Source organism: Musa acuminata, chromosome BXJ3-6 (genome assembly GCF_036884655.1).
Source record: "Musa acuminata AAA Group cultivar baxijiao chromosome BXJ3-6, Cavendish_Baxijiao_AAA, whole genome shotgun sequence".
Taxonomy (NCBI): domain Eukaryota; kingdom Viridiplantae; phylum Streptophyta; class Magnoliopsida; order Zingiberales; family Musaceae; genus Musa; species Musa acuminata.
The window spans coordinates 32,387,975-32,403,835 of record NC_088354.1 but is presented as its reverse complement, the minus strand read 5'-3'; the positions used below and the strand labels follow the sequence as shown (position 1 = coordinate 32,403,835).

The window sequence follows — 15,861 nt, the reverse complement described above, 5'->3', positions numbered from 1 at the left end:
CTTGGTCTCAAGGTCCTTAATTAAGGAGGGTTCCTCCTTTGATGACTCCCCTAAAGACCAGCTCCTTAGCATTATTTATAATTTCTTTTGGTTCTTGTGGAACAATCGTAACGATATCAAGTATTGTAACTATTTTGCCAATATTTTTTTACCCTTGAGAAAGACCTTATTTGCTACCAATGACTTCCTTTAGTTTGCTTAGGATCCTATGGGCTTTGTTGAGATCTTAGGAGACAACCCATGAGACTACCGGTGAGTTTTAATTATTCTTGCATTTGATATCTTATTTATTTATGTTGACCTCGTGCGATGGTAGGATTTTACACTTTGAACATTGATAACTCTCATTTTTGGCTCGGTGGTAGCCCTTGAAAGGTAGTCAACCCTCCTATGGCTGAAGCATTGACAATATTGGAAGGGTTCTTGACCACCTTCAACTAACTCACATGTGGATCAAGTATAATTCTTTGTCCATACTAAATTTTATCCAGGGATTCACTCCCATCCCGTGGTTGCTGAGATCTATTTTTGTGATATTTTATTTTATTTTTACAAACTTAATATGGTGAAAGTGTCTCACCTACCTTTTATTTTTATTTTTATTTTTACAAATGGTGAAAGATATGAGAACACTCGTTCTTCCTCCTTTTTGTACACAACGGATGATCCGCAGGCCTCTCTTTTGTTCTTAGTGATTTAATCTAATATAGTTTTACCTTTGCTCAACAGATTGGGTTTTTCTGCCTAATTCTCATAATCCAAACTTGACCCGTATACTAATAAATTAAGCGGGTGGAAAAGGCCTTAAGGATCTAAAGAATCCGATCCGTTTATCATCTAACAAACTAACAAAACTATTTCCTTGAATAGATCAACAAAAACAACCGAAGTTGAGTGAAAACCAAATAGAATTCACACCTAATCGCAAGTTGAAGGCTTTCTATTTGGTGCGAGCTTGTTGTTTGTGGCCTTGGATAGTAGTAGGCAGTGCAGACATACTACAAATGAGGCATCACTACCCACTCTACACCCACTGCCCTTCATTGCATCTCTCAGGCCTCTCCCCTTCTCCTCCTGCTACTACATTCTCCTTCCTCCTCTCGACATGGAGCCTCTCACCATACTCACATGCACTGGCAAAGTGATTGGGCATATTGTTATCATCATCCTTCGTTTTAAGCCCGTCTTTGACTTCTCCTCATGGTTGGTCGATTGCTTTCAGAACCCGCACCCTTCGTCTTTGCAGGTCATCACCGCCGAAGCCATCATGGACGTTGTGCACCGGCCTTTGGCTCTCAAGAGTGAGTTTTTGGAAGGATCAATGGCCAAGTGATGATCCATGCCACCTTAGCTCGAAGAAATGGATCAAAGCATGTAGTTTTGGATGCTTTGGAGGAAGACAATGACGATGTGTGTTATTTGCTACGAAAGTTATGATTCTATGCTTTTTTTTCTTTGTACCTGATTTGAGCCAATTGAACACATGTTAATGTAAGACTGTGTGTTTTAAGCATGAGAATAGAAGGTTGTTCTTCTGTGGAGAAACATAAGAGTATCACGTCAATATCGATACAAGTTTTTATTGAAATATCATAATTGTCTAATTTATGTCAAAGAATCGGAACCGAACCAGTTCTATGCGGTTTTGGTTTTCATTTGCTCCTTAAATTAATCATTTGGAGGGATATTTGATTGTTTAGGTTTTTTATTTTTCTAGCAAGTTCAAAATAGAATTGAAATTGAACCATTGTAATTCAGTAGGATTCAGTTTGAAACCACCAAACTATAGACCTGATTTGGTTTTGATTCAAACCGAACCATAATCAAGTATATTTGATGGATTGATACATAAAATTATGATTTAAACATCTCTCGTATTTCTATTAAGGTATCTAAGTTGATTAGGTTCGAATTCACATGTGAACATCATATATGTCATTTATGTAATAAAACTATTTTATATTTTGTTTAAAAAACATCCCCTCTCATATAACTTTGATGATATGAAACTATTCTGAAGCAAAACCCAAATATTATTCGGGTCTATCAGATAAATTGATATAAAACTAAATCAAAATACCATTCGGGTCTCTTCGATGGATCAATATATAAAACAAAACCATGATTCTAACATTCCTCTCGTAATTTAGATGGGTTAAAACTAAATTCGAATATATTATGTAAGCTATTTAAGAGGGTTAAAGAAAAAAAACCTAGCTATTTGATGGAGATCAAATTGGACCTTGTACGTGTAAACATAGAATGAAATAATCTGATTTATTCCTCAACAATCTCATAATTTTATTACTATTATACTATATTTTAACACAAATAATTATTTTTAATATGCAAGAAAAACTAAAATGATAAATTTCTTAGAAAATATTCACATTTTGGGTATTTTTCAATCAATACCCCTATTTTAAAAATACTCAAATTACCCCTCAAAGTTTTTTCACTTGTTATAGTGTTTTGACTATCATAATAAAAATATTATAAGACCTTACTCGAAAGCATAGTAAAAGATTTAAATAGACTCTAAATCCAAACTGAATCAATCATAAGTCTAAAAGTATAGTATTATAATAGTCTATGATTAATGGTGTTACTAAAAGGACATAATATCATGTCATGTATAGTATTTTTTAATAATATTAATAATATTTTAATATCTTAATAAAATACTATAAATACTATTGAAAAATACTATAAACGAGAAAACACTATAACAGTTGAAAACTAATAAAAAAGATTATAAAAATTTAACGAGAAAATTTTTGAAGGATATTTTAGATATTTTTAAAATTAAAATTATTGCTTGAAAAAAATAAAAGGGATTTTTTTTGAAAAAAATGTAAAATATGATCTTTTTTTTTTATAAAAGTAGTCACTTGTTATAAAAATAGATAAATAAAATAAATAAGTTATAACGAGCCCCGACCTCGTCGGCTCCCTCCGTGTCCTCTCTGCCCTAAATCCTGCTCACCGCGGTCCGCTCACAGCGCAACCGTCTTCCGCCGCCACCCTCAACGGCGGCGCTCACCACCATCCTGTTCCTCCTCTGTTAGAAGTCGCTAAAAGCTCAGAATGCCACCGAAAGAAATCCTGCATGATTAGTATTGAACTGTAAACAAATCAACTCATTGAATCGGATGGGACTCTCCTAAACATCGTTCTTTCTTGCGCCTCCCTTGTTCACTTCGCAGTTTGAAAGGTGTGATCGGGACTTGAAGGTTTCGTTTCTTCTTCATTTGATCCATCGGAGCAGTGAGCAAAGATGAGGAAGTTGAAGTTCCACGAGAAAAAGCTCCTCAAGAAGGTCAATTTCATCGAGTACAAACGCGAGGGCGGCCACCGAGAAGCCCTCGTCACGCGCCGTTACCACCTCACCGAGAGAGATGACTACAAGAAGTATATTGTTCACTTTCCTCTCCCTTAATTTTTGGCAGCAAGGTTGCTCTTTTGGTTGATATTTATAGGAGTTTTCTTTTTTCGATTGTTAGGTATTCGAGTATATGCAGGATGGTGCAGAAGCTAGTGCACGTCTTGAAGCAAATGGATCCCAGAGACCCTTTCCGTATCGAGACGACAGATGCCCTGCTGGAAAAGCTGTAAGTCCATTAGATGACCGAGCCTTTTCTTTGTTTAAGATGCTATGATTAATTTGTCTTCCTCGTAGAAGTTCTATGAATTGGTAATTTTGGAAAGTGGGTTCTTCATGATTTGCTTCAATACTCATTGTGAGTTTTTTTCTTTGCTAGAATTGACTGTATGTGTAAGTGATCAACTTGTTATTGCATGTCTTTTTGGTCCTCTCAGAAGGCTGTCCTCTCATAAAGCCTTCTGCAGTTGGAGACTAAAAGCTTCCTTAGGACTGTGATTATAGGTATCCAAACATGAACGCTTTTGATTGGTATTCTGTATGATGCACTTTACATATCAGCAGGGTTCTACTTATATATTGTGCTTGCTTTTTCCTATGAATAAAATAAATAGATGCTTCCTACTCTCAGTTGTGTCAATTGCTTCTTAGAAATTCTTCTTAGAAGAATCGTTGAGTGGTTTCTGATTGTTGCAGACTGAATGTCATATCAATTCTACTCAAGAGGAGAAAGCTATTACCTTGTTAGTGCCTCATCTTTTTTTTTGGAGAATCAGTTTCTCCATTCTATGAGACTGGATAATGTTCATATGCTGATCAAGTGATAATAACTCACGCACAAACTTTTTTCTGACATGTTTTAGAATGTTTTTTTTTTTCTCTACGGAATCTAGAACTCCTCTTCTTCCTATCCCTTCTTTCTTTTTTCTTTCTCTGCTGATCTTGTCATTTTTCTGCAAGATCCAATCTGGTTGATATCGATCAGCTCTCAGTATAATTCTAGTGGTTTCACTGGTGAATTTGAGGAGGCTGAGATAGAATTCTATCATAGTCAATGCCATGAACCATGTAAGTTGGTGCTGTTAATCCACATACAAATGACTTCTGAAATGGATGAGTACAAGTCTAGGTGACAGATTTTGCCTGCATCATTGAAGACAGCCAAGAAAGGGATCGAGGCAATCTTTGATGGGGCTTATCAGATGTTCAAGTTAACAGCTGAATGAAGTATAGAGTGAGAAGGAATCTGTGGTATCACTTTCTAAATCCCATACTGGTGGTAGAGAGGCCCTCTTTATATGGGGTTTTTTGACCTGTTATATTCAAGGAATCTGAGGTCAAATGTGATCTTCTCAAGGTTCCTGAACTGGCTGTCATGTCTGGATTTGTTGTTGAATCCATGTGCCAGCTTTAATTTACTCTCATCAACCTTATATTGTCCACTTATTGCATAACCTAACATTCATATTTGGTTGATGCTAGTATTTATGGTATATACTTGTGCTCTGATCAAGAGCCCAAAATTTTTGAGGTTTTAGACACAGATGAGCTCTCTTTGCTCGAATATGTTTTTAATGTGATGCCATTAGCTAGGGGGAAATCAGACTGGACATTGATTGGATATCAGGAAAGCAGATATGTATTGACATGTACCAGTTGACATGAATATCGATGTGGATTCAGATGCTAAATGTCGAAACCATAATTGTTCAAATAAAAAATGAATGTGAACATGAATTGTACATATGTAGACTTGGATTCAGGATACATCTAGAGTGATGCAGATATGGCTATTCCATGAATTTGATAGGAGTATCACTCATTATTTAAGCAACAATTCTCATTGATGTTCCTTGGATAGGAACACCAAAAGGCATATGTTGGGGTAAAAAGAAGAATAAGAAAAAAAAAGCAAAATGCTTTTACATAAACTGGTAAAATAGCCAACTTCTGTATCAGTTAAATAGACAGTTTTAAAAGGTATATTTAGAGATTCAGATATCTGGATATGTATAGAGTTTAACTCATTTGTGGATTAATATCTGGAAAGTTTAGAAAGCAAAATTTGGATATTATTATGGTTATGTGACAACACATGTTTGTGACGTTTTCTGATGCTATTGGAATATGGAGGTAAATTTGATGGACATTGTGCAACCCACTTTCAATCTTAGAGGAACATATTCGGCAACTAGGTACTGTCATGTGGTGATGGTAATTATTTGAATAAATAATTAAAGGGAGAAGATTAATCCTGGAGTTTAAATGGTATAGACATCATCTGTGAGGTGACTCGGGTTAGTTTTTTAGTTTAATGAGATCATAATTCAGTTTGATCCGAAAATAAAAAGAATTTAGTTTGACTTTTTCTACAACTAAGATGTAAAAATTATTGCCAACCTATATTGGCCAACAGAACTTTCCAGGGCCTAGAATCTGTATAGTTGTTTATCTCCTTCAAGGAAAGAGTTGACTTGGGGGGCATTCTTGGTTATTAAGAATAATAAAAGACTTTGTATTATAAGATGAAAACTAGGAAGTAACAATTGATGACTATAGTTTGTGATGTATTATTTGGGTTCACTAAAGACAGCAATTCAAGGCAATATGTAGGGCATGTTTCATCTTAGTAATCAAATGCCATCCTATTTACAACTAATATATTGTATTTCATGGTTTACTTTGGCTACAATTTATGCTTTCTTTAGGATTGTGTTTATCATACTTCTGTGCTTTTGTGGAATTGGTCTAACAAATTCGATTATTTACATTTTGATTAATCTAAATTGTTTCGTGTGCTGCAGTTATAATATGGGTGTAATCTCAACAAAAAAGAGCTTGGCCAAGTGTGACAAACTCTCAGTTAGTTCCTTCTGTAGGTATACATCACGTTTTTACTTGAAATCAGTATGGAAGCTTTCTATTCTACAAATTGGACTTGTTTGAGTTTACAAACACACACACACACAATAACATTTACAAATTGGGCACACCTGAGTTCCCATCTCATACCCAATCAATCTGGGAATGTGGATGTAGATGAGGTAGCTTGGTTTATCAATACCTTTCAATGAGATAAACCTCATAATAACTATGCTATAGCTGTTTCTCATTGGTGGATGTTTAGGTTTCATCAATTGTAGCTCACATGTTCTCAACACGTGAGCCAATTTCTCATGTTATTTCAGTGGAGAAGAACCACATTTGCGCAGCTAAAGGCAGTTCTGTTGTTGCAGACGCAGGCTGGCTACTGTTTTGGTGTACCTAAAGTTTGCTGAGCATCTAAGGGAGGCTGTAACATACATCGAACAAGGCCACGTCCGGGTAGGGCCAGATGTGGTGACAGATCCGGCATTTCTCGTGACAAGGAACATGGAGGACTTTGTGACCTGGGTGGATTCTTCCAAGATCAAGAGGAAGGTGATGGAGTATAATGAGAGATTGGATGACTACGATGTGCTGAATGCTTAAGTTATCTATCTAGTATCCATGGGGTAATCTCTTAGGCATGCAAGACAAACTGACGAGGGTAGTTCTCCCGGCCTGGTTGGGATACAATATCTAATCCAATTATCCAGTTTCAGCTGAGTTTGTTGAACATGCTATCCAACATAGAAACCGGAAGCCTTGAAAGGGCAATGATAGTGTCCCAAACATATTTTAAATATTGTAAATTCTAGGTATTTGAGTGGGATGTGAAATCAGAAACAACCGAGGTTCTATTCCATGCTTATCTTTTACTAGTGTCGGAAAACACTGAACCCACTTGATTCACATTATATCAAACGCTACAAAATTATATCGAGATGTATCTGATAAAGTCCATAAGATGCTTATGCTTAAGCTAGTCTAAGGTATTGACTAATTTATCAAGTCTCTTAGAGCCAAATGTATTAAGACTTGAGAGTAAGATTTCGGGATCATTACTCTCGAATTCGTGTATTAATATTAGAATAATTATACGTTGAAATTATGTTTTAATATCAAAATGGTAGTGTCTTTCCTAATCATGCATTTCTCTTTCGAGGAAAAACAAAAATATTAATATCAAAATGGTAGTGTCTTTCCTAATCATGCATTTCTCTTTCGAGGAAAAACAAAAATAGAAGATAGGATATCTCCTCTAATATTCGAGGGATCTTCGAGTCAAATATTAAGGGCATTTCTCTTTCGAGGAAAAACAAAAATAGAAGAGACATTTTGTCATGTCAATAGTCATGAGAGGAGATTCAAACAAAATTAACAACAAATTAGATGACATTAAGGGAGAAGGTTTTCTAAGGAAGTGACCAATAAGGAATAAAGTCCACGGCTCTCTCTACTCTCATAGCTTTTTCTCTTTAAAACAAAATAAACTAATCTGAAATTTACATATTCTATCAAATATAGTAGGGTTGAAAAAGGTATCTTCTTCCATAGCAAACCATTTAACAAAGATGACATGATACCACGAGATTCTGTTCATCAATCAGCTTCTGGTTTGTCTTTGAAGTGCCGATAAATAAGAAGGGTAAGTATGCCCTAGGAATTTATTTATCTCAAAAAGATGATATTAGGAAAAAAATGCTAGTTATGCATTAAAAATGTAAATCAATGAATTTATGTATTTAATATAATTATAATAGTTTATTCAATTGTGTTAAGAATGTTGAGATAAATGTTTAAAGTTACTAGGATAGTGAAGAAAAAAATATTTTTATTCATAACAATTAATCAAATGTCATTTCGATGAAAGATAAAATTAGAATTTGTAGTTACCTCATAATGATAATGATAAGAGAAGAATTTGTAGTTATCCATAATGATAAGAATTTGAAGTTATCTCATAATGATAAGAGAAGAATTTATAGTTACCTCATAATGATAATGATAAGTTGGGAAACACACTTGAGACACCTTTTATAGTAAGATTTCATCATCATTACTCTCGAAGTCAATAGTTACACGTTGAAATTATGTGTTAATATCAAAATGGTTGTGCGTCTTTCCTAATTATGAGTGGTGTGTCACATCAAATTTGGAGAATGTACAATGATTGTGGAGACAATTGTAATGCTTAAGGAATGACACTGTGTTGACCATATGATGTCATAGTGTTAGAAATATGGTGTCGGACTATCGGCCACATAGTGTCGAGGAGTCGATCATATGACATTAGGGTATTGATCATATGTCAATAGAGTGGACCTCAACCTCTCTAGTTTCAACATGGTTTATTCTCTCTTGCATGGTACTATAAATATCTTTAAGTTTTCTTAAACAATTCTAATTATATCTCTAGAGGATGCTTGAATGATAGAATTATCATTAACATTATAGGATATCTTCTCTAATATTTGAGGGACCTTCGGGTAAAATATTAAGTGCATTTCTCTTTCAAGAAAAAGCAAAAACAGAAGAGACTTTATGCCATGTAAATATCCATGGGAGGAAATTCAAATGACATTAATAACAAATTAGATGACCTCTAAGGTAAATGAGAGGGTTTTCTAAGGAAGTGACCAACAAAGAATAAAGTCCACGGCTCTCTCTACTCTAGTAGCTTTTCCTCTTTAAAACAAAATAAACTAATTTAAAAATTTACAGATTCTATCAAACATAGTAGGGTTGAAAAAGGTACCTTCTACCATAGCAAACTATTTAACATATATCATATGACATCATGAGATTCTATTCATCAATCAGCCTTTGGTTTGTCTTCGAAGTGCCGATGAATCGGAAGGGTAAGTATACCCTAGGAATTTATTTATCTTAAAAAGATGGTATTGGGAAAAAAAATACTAGACATGCATTAAAAATATAAATAAATGAATTTATGTATTTAATATATTTATAATAGTTTGTCTGACTATGTTAAGAATGTTTAGATAAACGTCTAAAGTGACTAGGAAAATTAAGAAAAAAATATTTTTATTCATGACAATCAATCAAGTATCATTTGGAAATGAGAGAGAAAGATAAAATAAGAATTTGTAGCTATCTCATAATGATAATAGAAGAATTTGTAGTTATCTCATAATGATAATGATAAGTTGAGAGTATCGGATAGAGTTGGGAAACACACTTGAGACACCTTTTATAGTAAGATTTCATCATCATTACTCTCGAAGTCATGCATTAATATTAGAATAGTTACACAATGAGTGTTACATTAAATTTGGAGAATGTGCAATGATCGTGAAGATAATTGTAACACCTAGGGAATAACACTGTGTTGACCATATAATGCCATAGTGTTTGAAATATGGTGTCGAACTATCGACCACATAATGTCGAGGTGTCGATCACATGATATTAGGGTATTGATCATATGACACTAGAGTGGACCTCAACCTCTTTAGTCTCAATATGGTTAATTCTCTCTTGCATGCTGCTATAAATATTTTTAAGTTTTCCTAAATAATTTTAATTATATCTCTAGAGGATGCCTGAATGATAGAATTGTCATTAACATTATATGATATCTCCTCTAATATTTGAGGGACCTTCGGGTAAAATATTAAGTGCATTTCTCTTTCGAGAAAAAGCAAAACAGAAGAGACCTTATATAATGTTGATATCCATGGGAGGAGATTCAAACGACATTAACAACAAATTAGATGACCTCTGTGGTAAGGGAGAGGGTTTTCTAAGGAAGTGACCAACAAAGAAGAAAGTCCATAGCTCTCTCTACTCCCGTAGCTTTTCCTTTTCAAAACTAAACAAACTAATCAAAAAATTTACAAATTCTATCATAGTAGTTGAAAATGGTACCTCCTTTTATAGCAAACCATTTAACATAGATGACTTGACACTATGAGATTATGTTCATCAATCACCCTCTGATTTGTTTTCTAAGTGTTGATGAATCGGAAGAGTAAGTATGCCCTATGAATTTATTTATCTCAAAAAGATGGCGTTGGGAAAACAAACTGCTAGACATGCATTAAAAATATAAATAAATGAATTTATGCATTTAATATATTTATAATAGTTTGTCTGACTATGTTAAGAATGTTGAGATAAACGTTTAAAGTTACTAGGAAAGTTAAGAAAAAATATTTTTATTCATGACAATCAATCAAGTCTCATTTCGATGAAAGATAAAATGAGAGTTTGTAGTTACCTCATAATGATAAGAGAAGAATTTGTAGTTACCTCGTAATGATAATGATAAGAATTTATAGCTACCTCGTAATGATAAGAGAAGAATCTGTAGTTACCTCATAATGATAATGATAAGTTGTGGTATCGAATAGAGTTGGGAAACACACTTGAGACACCTTTTATAGTAAGATTTCATCATCATTACTCTTAAAGTCATGTATTAATATTAAAATAGTTACATGTTGAAATTATGTGTTAATATCAAAATGATTATGCGTCTTTCCTAATCATGAGTAGTATGTCATATCGAATTTGAAGAATATACAATGATCGTGGAGATAATTGTAGCCCCTAAGGAATAATACTGTGTTGACCATATGATGCCATAGTGTTAGAAATATTGTATTGAACTATCGGCCATATAGTATCGAGGAGTCGATCACATGACATTAGGGTATCGATTACATGACACTAGAGTGGACCTCAACCTCTCTAGTTTTAACATGGTTAATTCTCTTTTGTATGCTACTATAAATATCTTTAAGTTTTCCTAAACAATTCTAATTATATCTCTAGAGGATGCCTGAATGATAGAATTGTCATTAACATTATAGGATATCTCCTCTAATATTTGAGGGACCTTCGGGTAAAATATTAAGTGCATTTCTCTTTCGAGAAAAAGCAAAAACAGAAGAGGCCTTATATAATGTTGATATCCATGGGAGGAGATTCAAACGACATTAACAACAAATTAGATGACCTCTATGGTAAGGGAGAGGGTTTTCAAAGAAAGTGACCAACAAAGAAGAAAGTCCACAGCTCTCTCTACTCCCATAGCTTTTCCTCTTCAAAACAAAACAAACTAATCTAAAAATTTACAAATTCTATCAAACATAATAGTTGAAAAAGGTACCTCCTTCCATAACAAACCATTTAACATAGATGACATGATACCACGAGATTATGTTCATCAATCGGCCTTTGGTTTGTCTTCTAAGTGCTAATGAATCAGAATGGTAAGTATGCTCTAGAAATTTATTTATCTCTAAAAGATGGCATTGGGAAAAACAAATGCTAGTCATGCATTAAAAATATAAATAAATAAATTTATGTATTTAATATATTTATTATAGTTTGTCTGACTACGTTAAGAATGTTCAGATAAACGTTTAAAGTTACTAGGAAGTTAAGAAAAAAATATTTTTATTCATAACAATCAATCAAGTATCATTTGAATAAAAGATAAAATGAGAGAAAGATAAAATGAGAATTTGCAGTTACCTCAGAATGATAAAAATTTGTAATTACTTCATAATGGTAATGATAAGAATTTGTAGTTATCCCATAATGATAAGAGAAGAATTTGTAGTTACCTCATAATGATAAAAATTTGTAGTTATCTCATAATGATAAAAATTTGTAGGTACCTCATAATGATAATGATAAGAATTTGTAGTTACCTCATAATGATATGAAAAAAATTTGTAGTTACCTCGTAATGATAATGATAAGTTAAAAGTATCACATAGAGTTGGGAAACACACTTGAGTCACCTTTTATAGTAAGATTTCAAGGTCATTACTCGCGAAGTGGTGCATTAATATTAGAATAGTTACACATTGAAATTATGTGTTAATATCAAAATGGTTACCTCATAATGATACTCTCAAGTCCTAATGATAAGAGAAGAGTTTGTAGTTGCCTCATAATAAAACTATCATTACCTCATAATGATACTCTCAAGTCCTACAAAGTCCTAATGGTACTACCATTACCTCATAATGATACTCTCAAGTCCTAATGATAAGAGAAGAATTTGTAGTTACCTCATAATGATAAAAAATTATGGTTACCTAATAATGATAATGATAAAAATTTATAGTTACCTCATAATGATAAGAGAAGAATTTATAGTTACCTCATAATGATAAGAGAAGAATTTATAGTTACCTCATAATGATAATGATACAAATTTGTAGTTACCTCATAATAATAATAGAAGAATTTGTAGTTACCTCATAATGATAAAATGAGAATTTATAGTTACCTCATAATGATAAAATGATTAATGTTAGTGATAAAAGAAGAAACAAAGATAAACTTAAAATGATAGATAAATAAAAGTTTAAATATTCTAAACTTATCAAACATATGACTTTTTACTTATCTCTATAGTGATAAATGATCCATATAGTTACTTAAAATAGTTAGAACTTACGACTTTATTATTATTATAATTTGATGGTTCAAAGTCTTTTTTGATAAATCTAAGGTTATTAAATGGTGTAGTTAAGAAAAATTTTATTAGATTAAGAATCAAAATATTTCTTTATCACTTACATACCCTTTATAAAAAATATACTTATTTATATTCATATGAGATATAAATAGTAAATATTTTAATTGAGCTTAAAGAAATATAATTGATGTGAGTACATACAAACACTAATTAAACACTAATTAGTCGCTATCGTTATCTACTTTCATAAAGACTATTCACTAAGGGCTAATATAAGACTACTCACCCAAAAAAAAAAAAAAAAAAGAGTAAACGAGATATAATATAACACTTCAAAACTATAGTCATAAAAATAGAAGTTTCTCTTGTGGATAAATAAAAGAAGTAATTTATAGTGGTCATCATGATGGACCTTAATCTTCGTACGTGTTCCAAGTTAATGAATGAAGCATCCAAAATAATTTAGGCACTTTAAGGAGAAAAGCCCATCACAATCTTTTTTTTTTTATCGGTATCGCACATAATCGTTTTTATATGGAATATTTTTTTTTATAAATGAATAAATAAACCCTTAATTGACTTCGGTGAATTACCCAAATACTCGAAACCTGCCACAATATTTGGGGTTATCTTTTTAATTACGGTGGATTCCAATCATGATTCGAATTCCAACGCTGGACTGACCACCGGACCGCTGTCGGGCACGCGCTCGGTCGTACTTCTTCATTGAAACGTCGGCGCATGCTGCCCACTTTGTTTACCTGCTTTTGAATTGGAGAAGCAAGGAGGCCCACAAGAGAATTCTTGCAGTTGTACGTGCGGGTAACGTCTTTGCTGCCTCTTCACCGTGTCATCTCCTATGACGTGTCACCAGTCAGAGTATGACGTCCTGCGAAGCTTCGATAAGGTAAACCAGTTTAGAATGGGGTACTCGTCCACGTGTATGGTGGGACCCTCTGTCTGTCCAATCACAACGTAGGAATTGTTTACTGGGCCTTGCCTGAAGTTTCCATTACTGGCTCCAAACTCTCAGAGTATATACTGCTCGAGACATCTCCGCCAACTTTCGTCTCCTCTTGGTCGCATGGAGTTATCCACAGATCTGATGGACGTAGATGCTGCAGATTCCATGGTCAGCCGGGACGAGACGCCGTCGCCGCCACCTTTGCCGCCGCCTTTGTACCAGGTAGCCTGGTACAAGAAGAGAAAGCGATCGAAACGCCGTCGCTCCGGGGCCTCCTACTCCGCCTCCGCCTCCGCCTCGACCACTCCCCCTCCCTCTTTCGCTATCTCCCCCTATCCCGTAGCCCCCGATAAGGATTCTGACGTTCACAGCCGCTTCACCAAGGATGAGATCGACTCCGCCATTGCCCTCATAATGCTTTCTAGAAGCAGCGCGGGTGGCGGAGGAGCTTCCGAACATGAAAATCTGCTGCCGCCGTCGGAGCAACCTCTTCAGTCCGACGAGCCCGCACACGAGCAGCAGACGCCGCCTTTGGAGGATCAGCAGACGCGGACGCAGAAGTCGCCTATGAAGTTCAAGGTCTACAGGTGCTCTCGGTGCGGCAAGGTATTCTGGTCCTCCCATGACGTCGAGGGACACAAGACCAGCCACCAGAGGGGCGCGGCACTGACACCAGTATCGTCCAGTGAGGATGCAGCGATCCCGTCGTGGCCACAGGAAATTAAAAGAAGTCGATATTATTTTCCTTTGTCAGAATGGAAAGCACTCAAGCGGATCACACCAGACAGACTCACCTCGTCAGCTCGGATTGACGAACAAGATTAGCTTGATCATAATCTGGTCTTTACAAACTCCTAAATGACAAAATAAGGGATTGTCAGATTTTCTTATATATCTATCAAACATTTTTATACTCTCTATCATTTACCATCAATTTAATATCTCGGTAGTTTGTTTTTTGTCATGAAATTGAAGTCCAGGCTTGCTTAGTTATGTGATAAATGGATTATTCTATATATATATATATATATATATATATATATATATATATATATATATATATATATATATATATATATATATATATATATATATATATATATATATATATATATATATATATATATCCGGTAAAGTCCCTCATTTCATTGTTTTTTCACTATTATGAAAAATTGACCTCCCAAATCTTTTCAACCTGAAAAATCCATGAATGAGTCTCTTGAGGCTCAGTTATACTGATTGTGAATAGAGAGTCAAAAATTAACGTTATCTCTCTTATGACTTGAATAAAAAATATTTAAATTAGCATTATCTCTCATATTTTTGTCAATTAGCCTCTTATTTCATGGATGGGAAGCCTAAGACCTCATTCCATATTCCTGTATGAAACCTAGAAGTGAATCTTGATAAGAAAATCTTTAAGTTTATTTTTTTATGTGAGAAATATTTTGTTATTTAGATAAAGATAATTTTGATTAAAATATTTTATTATTTGATGTATCATTGTAATGTCATTCGGTTTAATTAATATTTAATATTTAGTGATTTATTCAACACTTTCATTATTTTTAATTCAAATATAAATATTATGTGTTATGTTTTACTTTATAATAAATAATATCAATTTTGATTTATTTTATTATTTTTCATAATTTTTAATTTTAGATCCATTTTATATAGTGAATTATATATAATTTAATTTTATTGACTATTATTTATTTTTGATTGGCCTAAGTATTGAAATAGATTAAATCAGTCTCATTGAATATATTGATTCTATTAAATGAGTATAAAAAAGAAAAAAATCAAAAAATAACTTTAGGGTATTTTTTTATATTAAAAAAAGGATGAACTATGTGGAAGTAACATGAGTTTTATATGAGAAAAAGGTGAAAAGCAGAGTTTTTCTAAGGAACTCTCTCATATCAAATCATTAGTGACACTATTATTTTTTTATCATATTCATAAATGAAATTAGATGGATTAATATTTATTGTGTTTGCTAATTGATATGAAAATAATAACATGGTTGATACCTCCATAACACACAATCGACACTCTAGCGCTTTGTGATTGATACATTATTTTATATGTTAGACAACTCGATGCCTCGTGGTTAATATCTTAACACTACATGATTGATACTTTAGTGACATATGATCAATATCTCAACACCTCACGATTGATACC

The 15,861-nt window shown here is 33.5% G+C and overlaps 1 protein-coding gene across 3 annotated transcripts; it reads left to right on the top strand.

Annotated features, from left to right (window-relative positions):
* Positions 1-2,929: 2,929 nt before the first annotated feature.
* LOC103989014 (uncharacterized) lies at positions 2,930-7,107 on the top strand. 3 transcript variants are annotated; one of them, XM_065154359.1, is made up of 5 exons: positions 2,930-3,112; positions 3,200-3,411; positions 3,504-3,611; positions 6,187-6,261; positions 6,619-7,107. In XM_065154359.1, exons 2-5 carry the CDS (start codon positions 3,278-3,280, stop codon positions 6,851-6,853), a joined length of 552 nt encoding a protein of 183 aa, XP_065010431.1. In that variant the 5' UTR covers positions 2,930-3,112; positions 3,200-3,277; the 3' UTR covers positions 6,854-7,107. The 3 variants fall into 3 exon arrangements, with proteins under 3 accessions (XP_065010431.1, XP_018682623.1, XP_065010432.1); XM_018827078.2 differs by having other exon boundaries at positions 2,930-3,116; positions 3,207-3,411; XM_065154360.1 differs by lacking the exon at positions 6,187-6,261 and having other exon boundaries at positions 2,930-3,411.
* Positions 7,108-15,861: the final 8,754 nt, after the last annotated feature.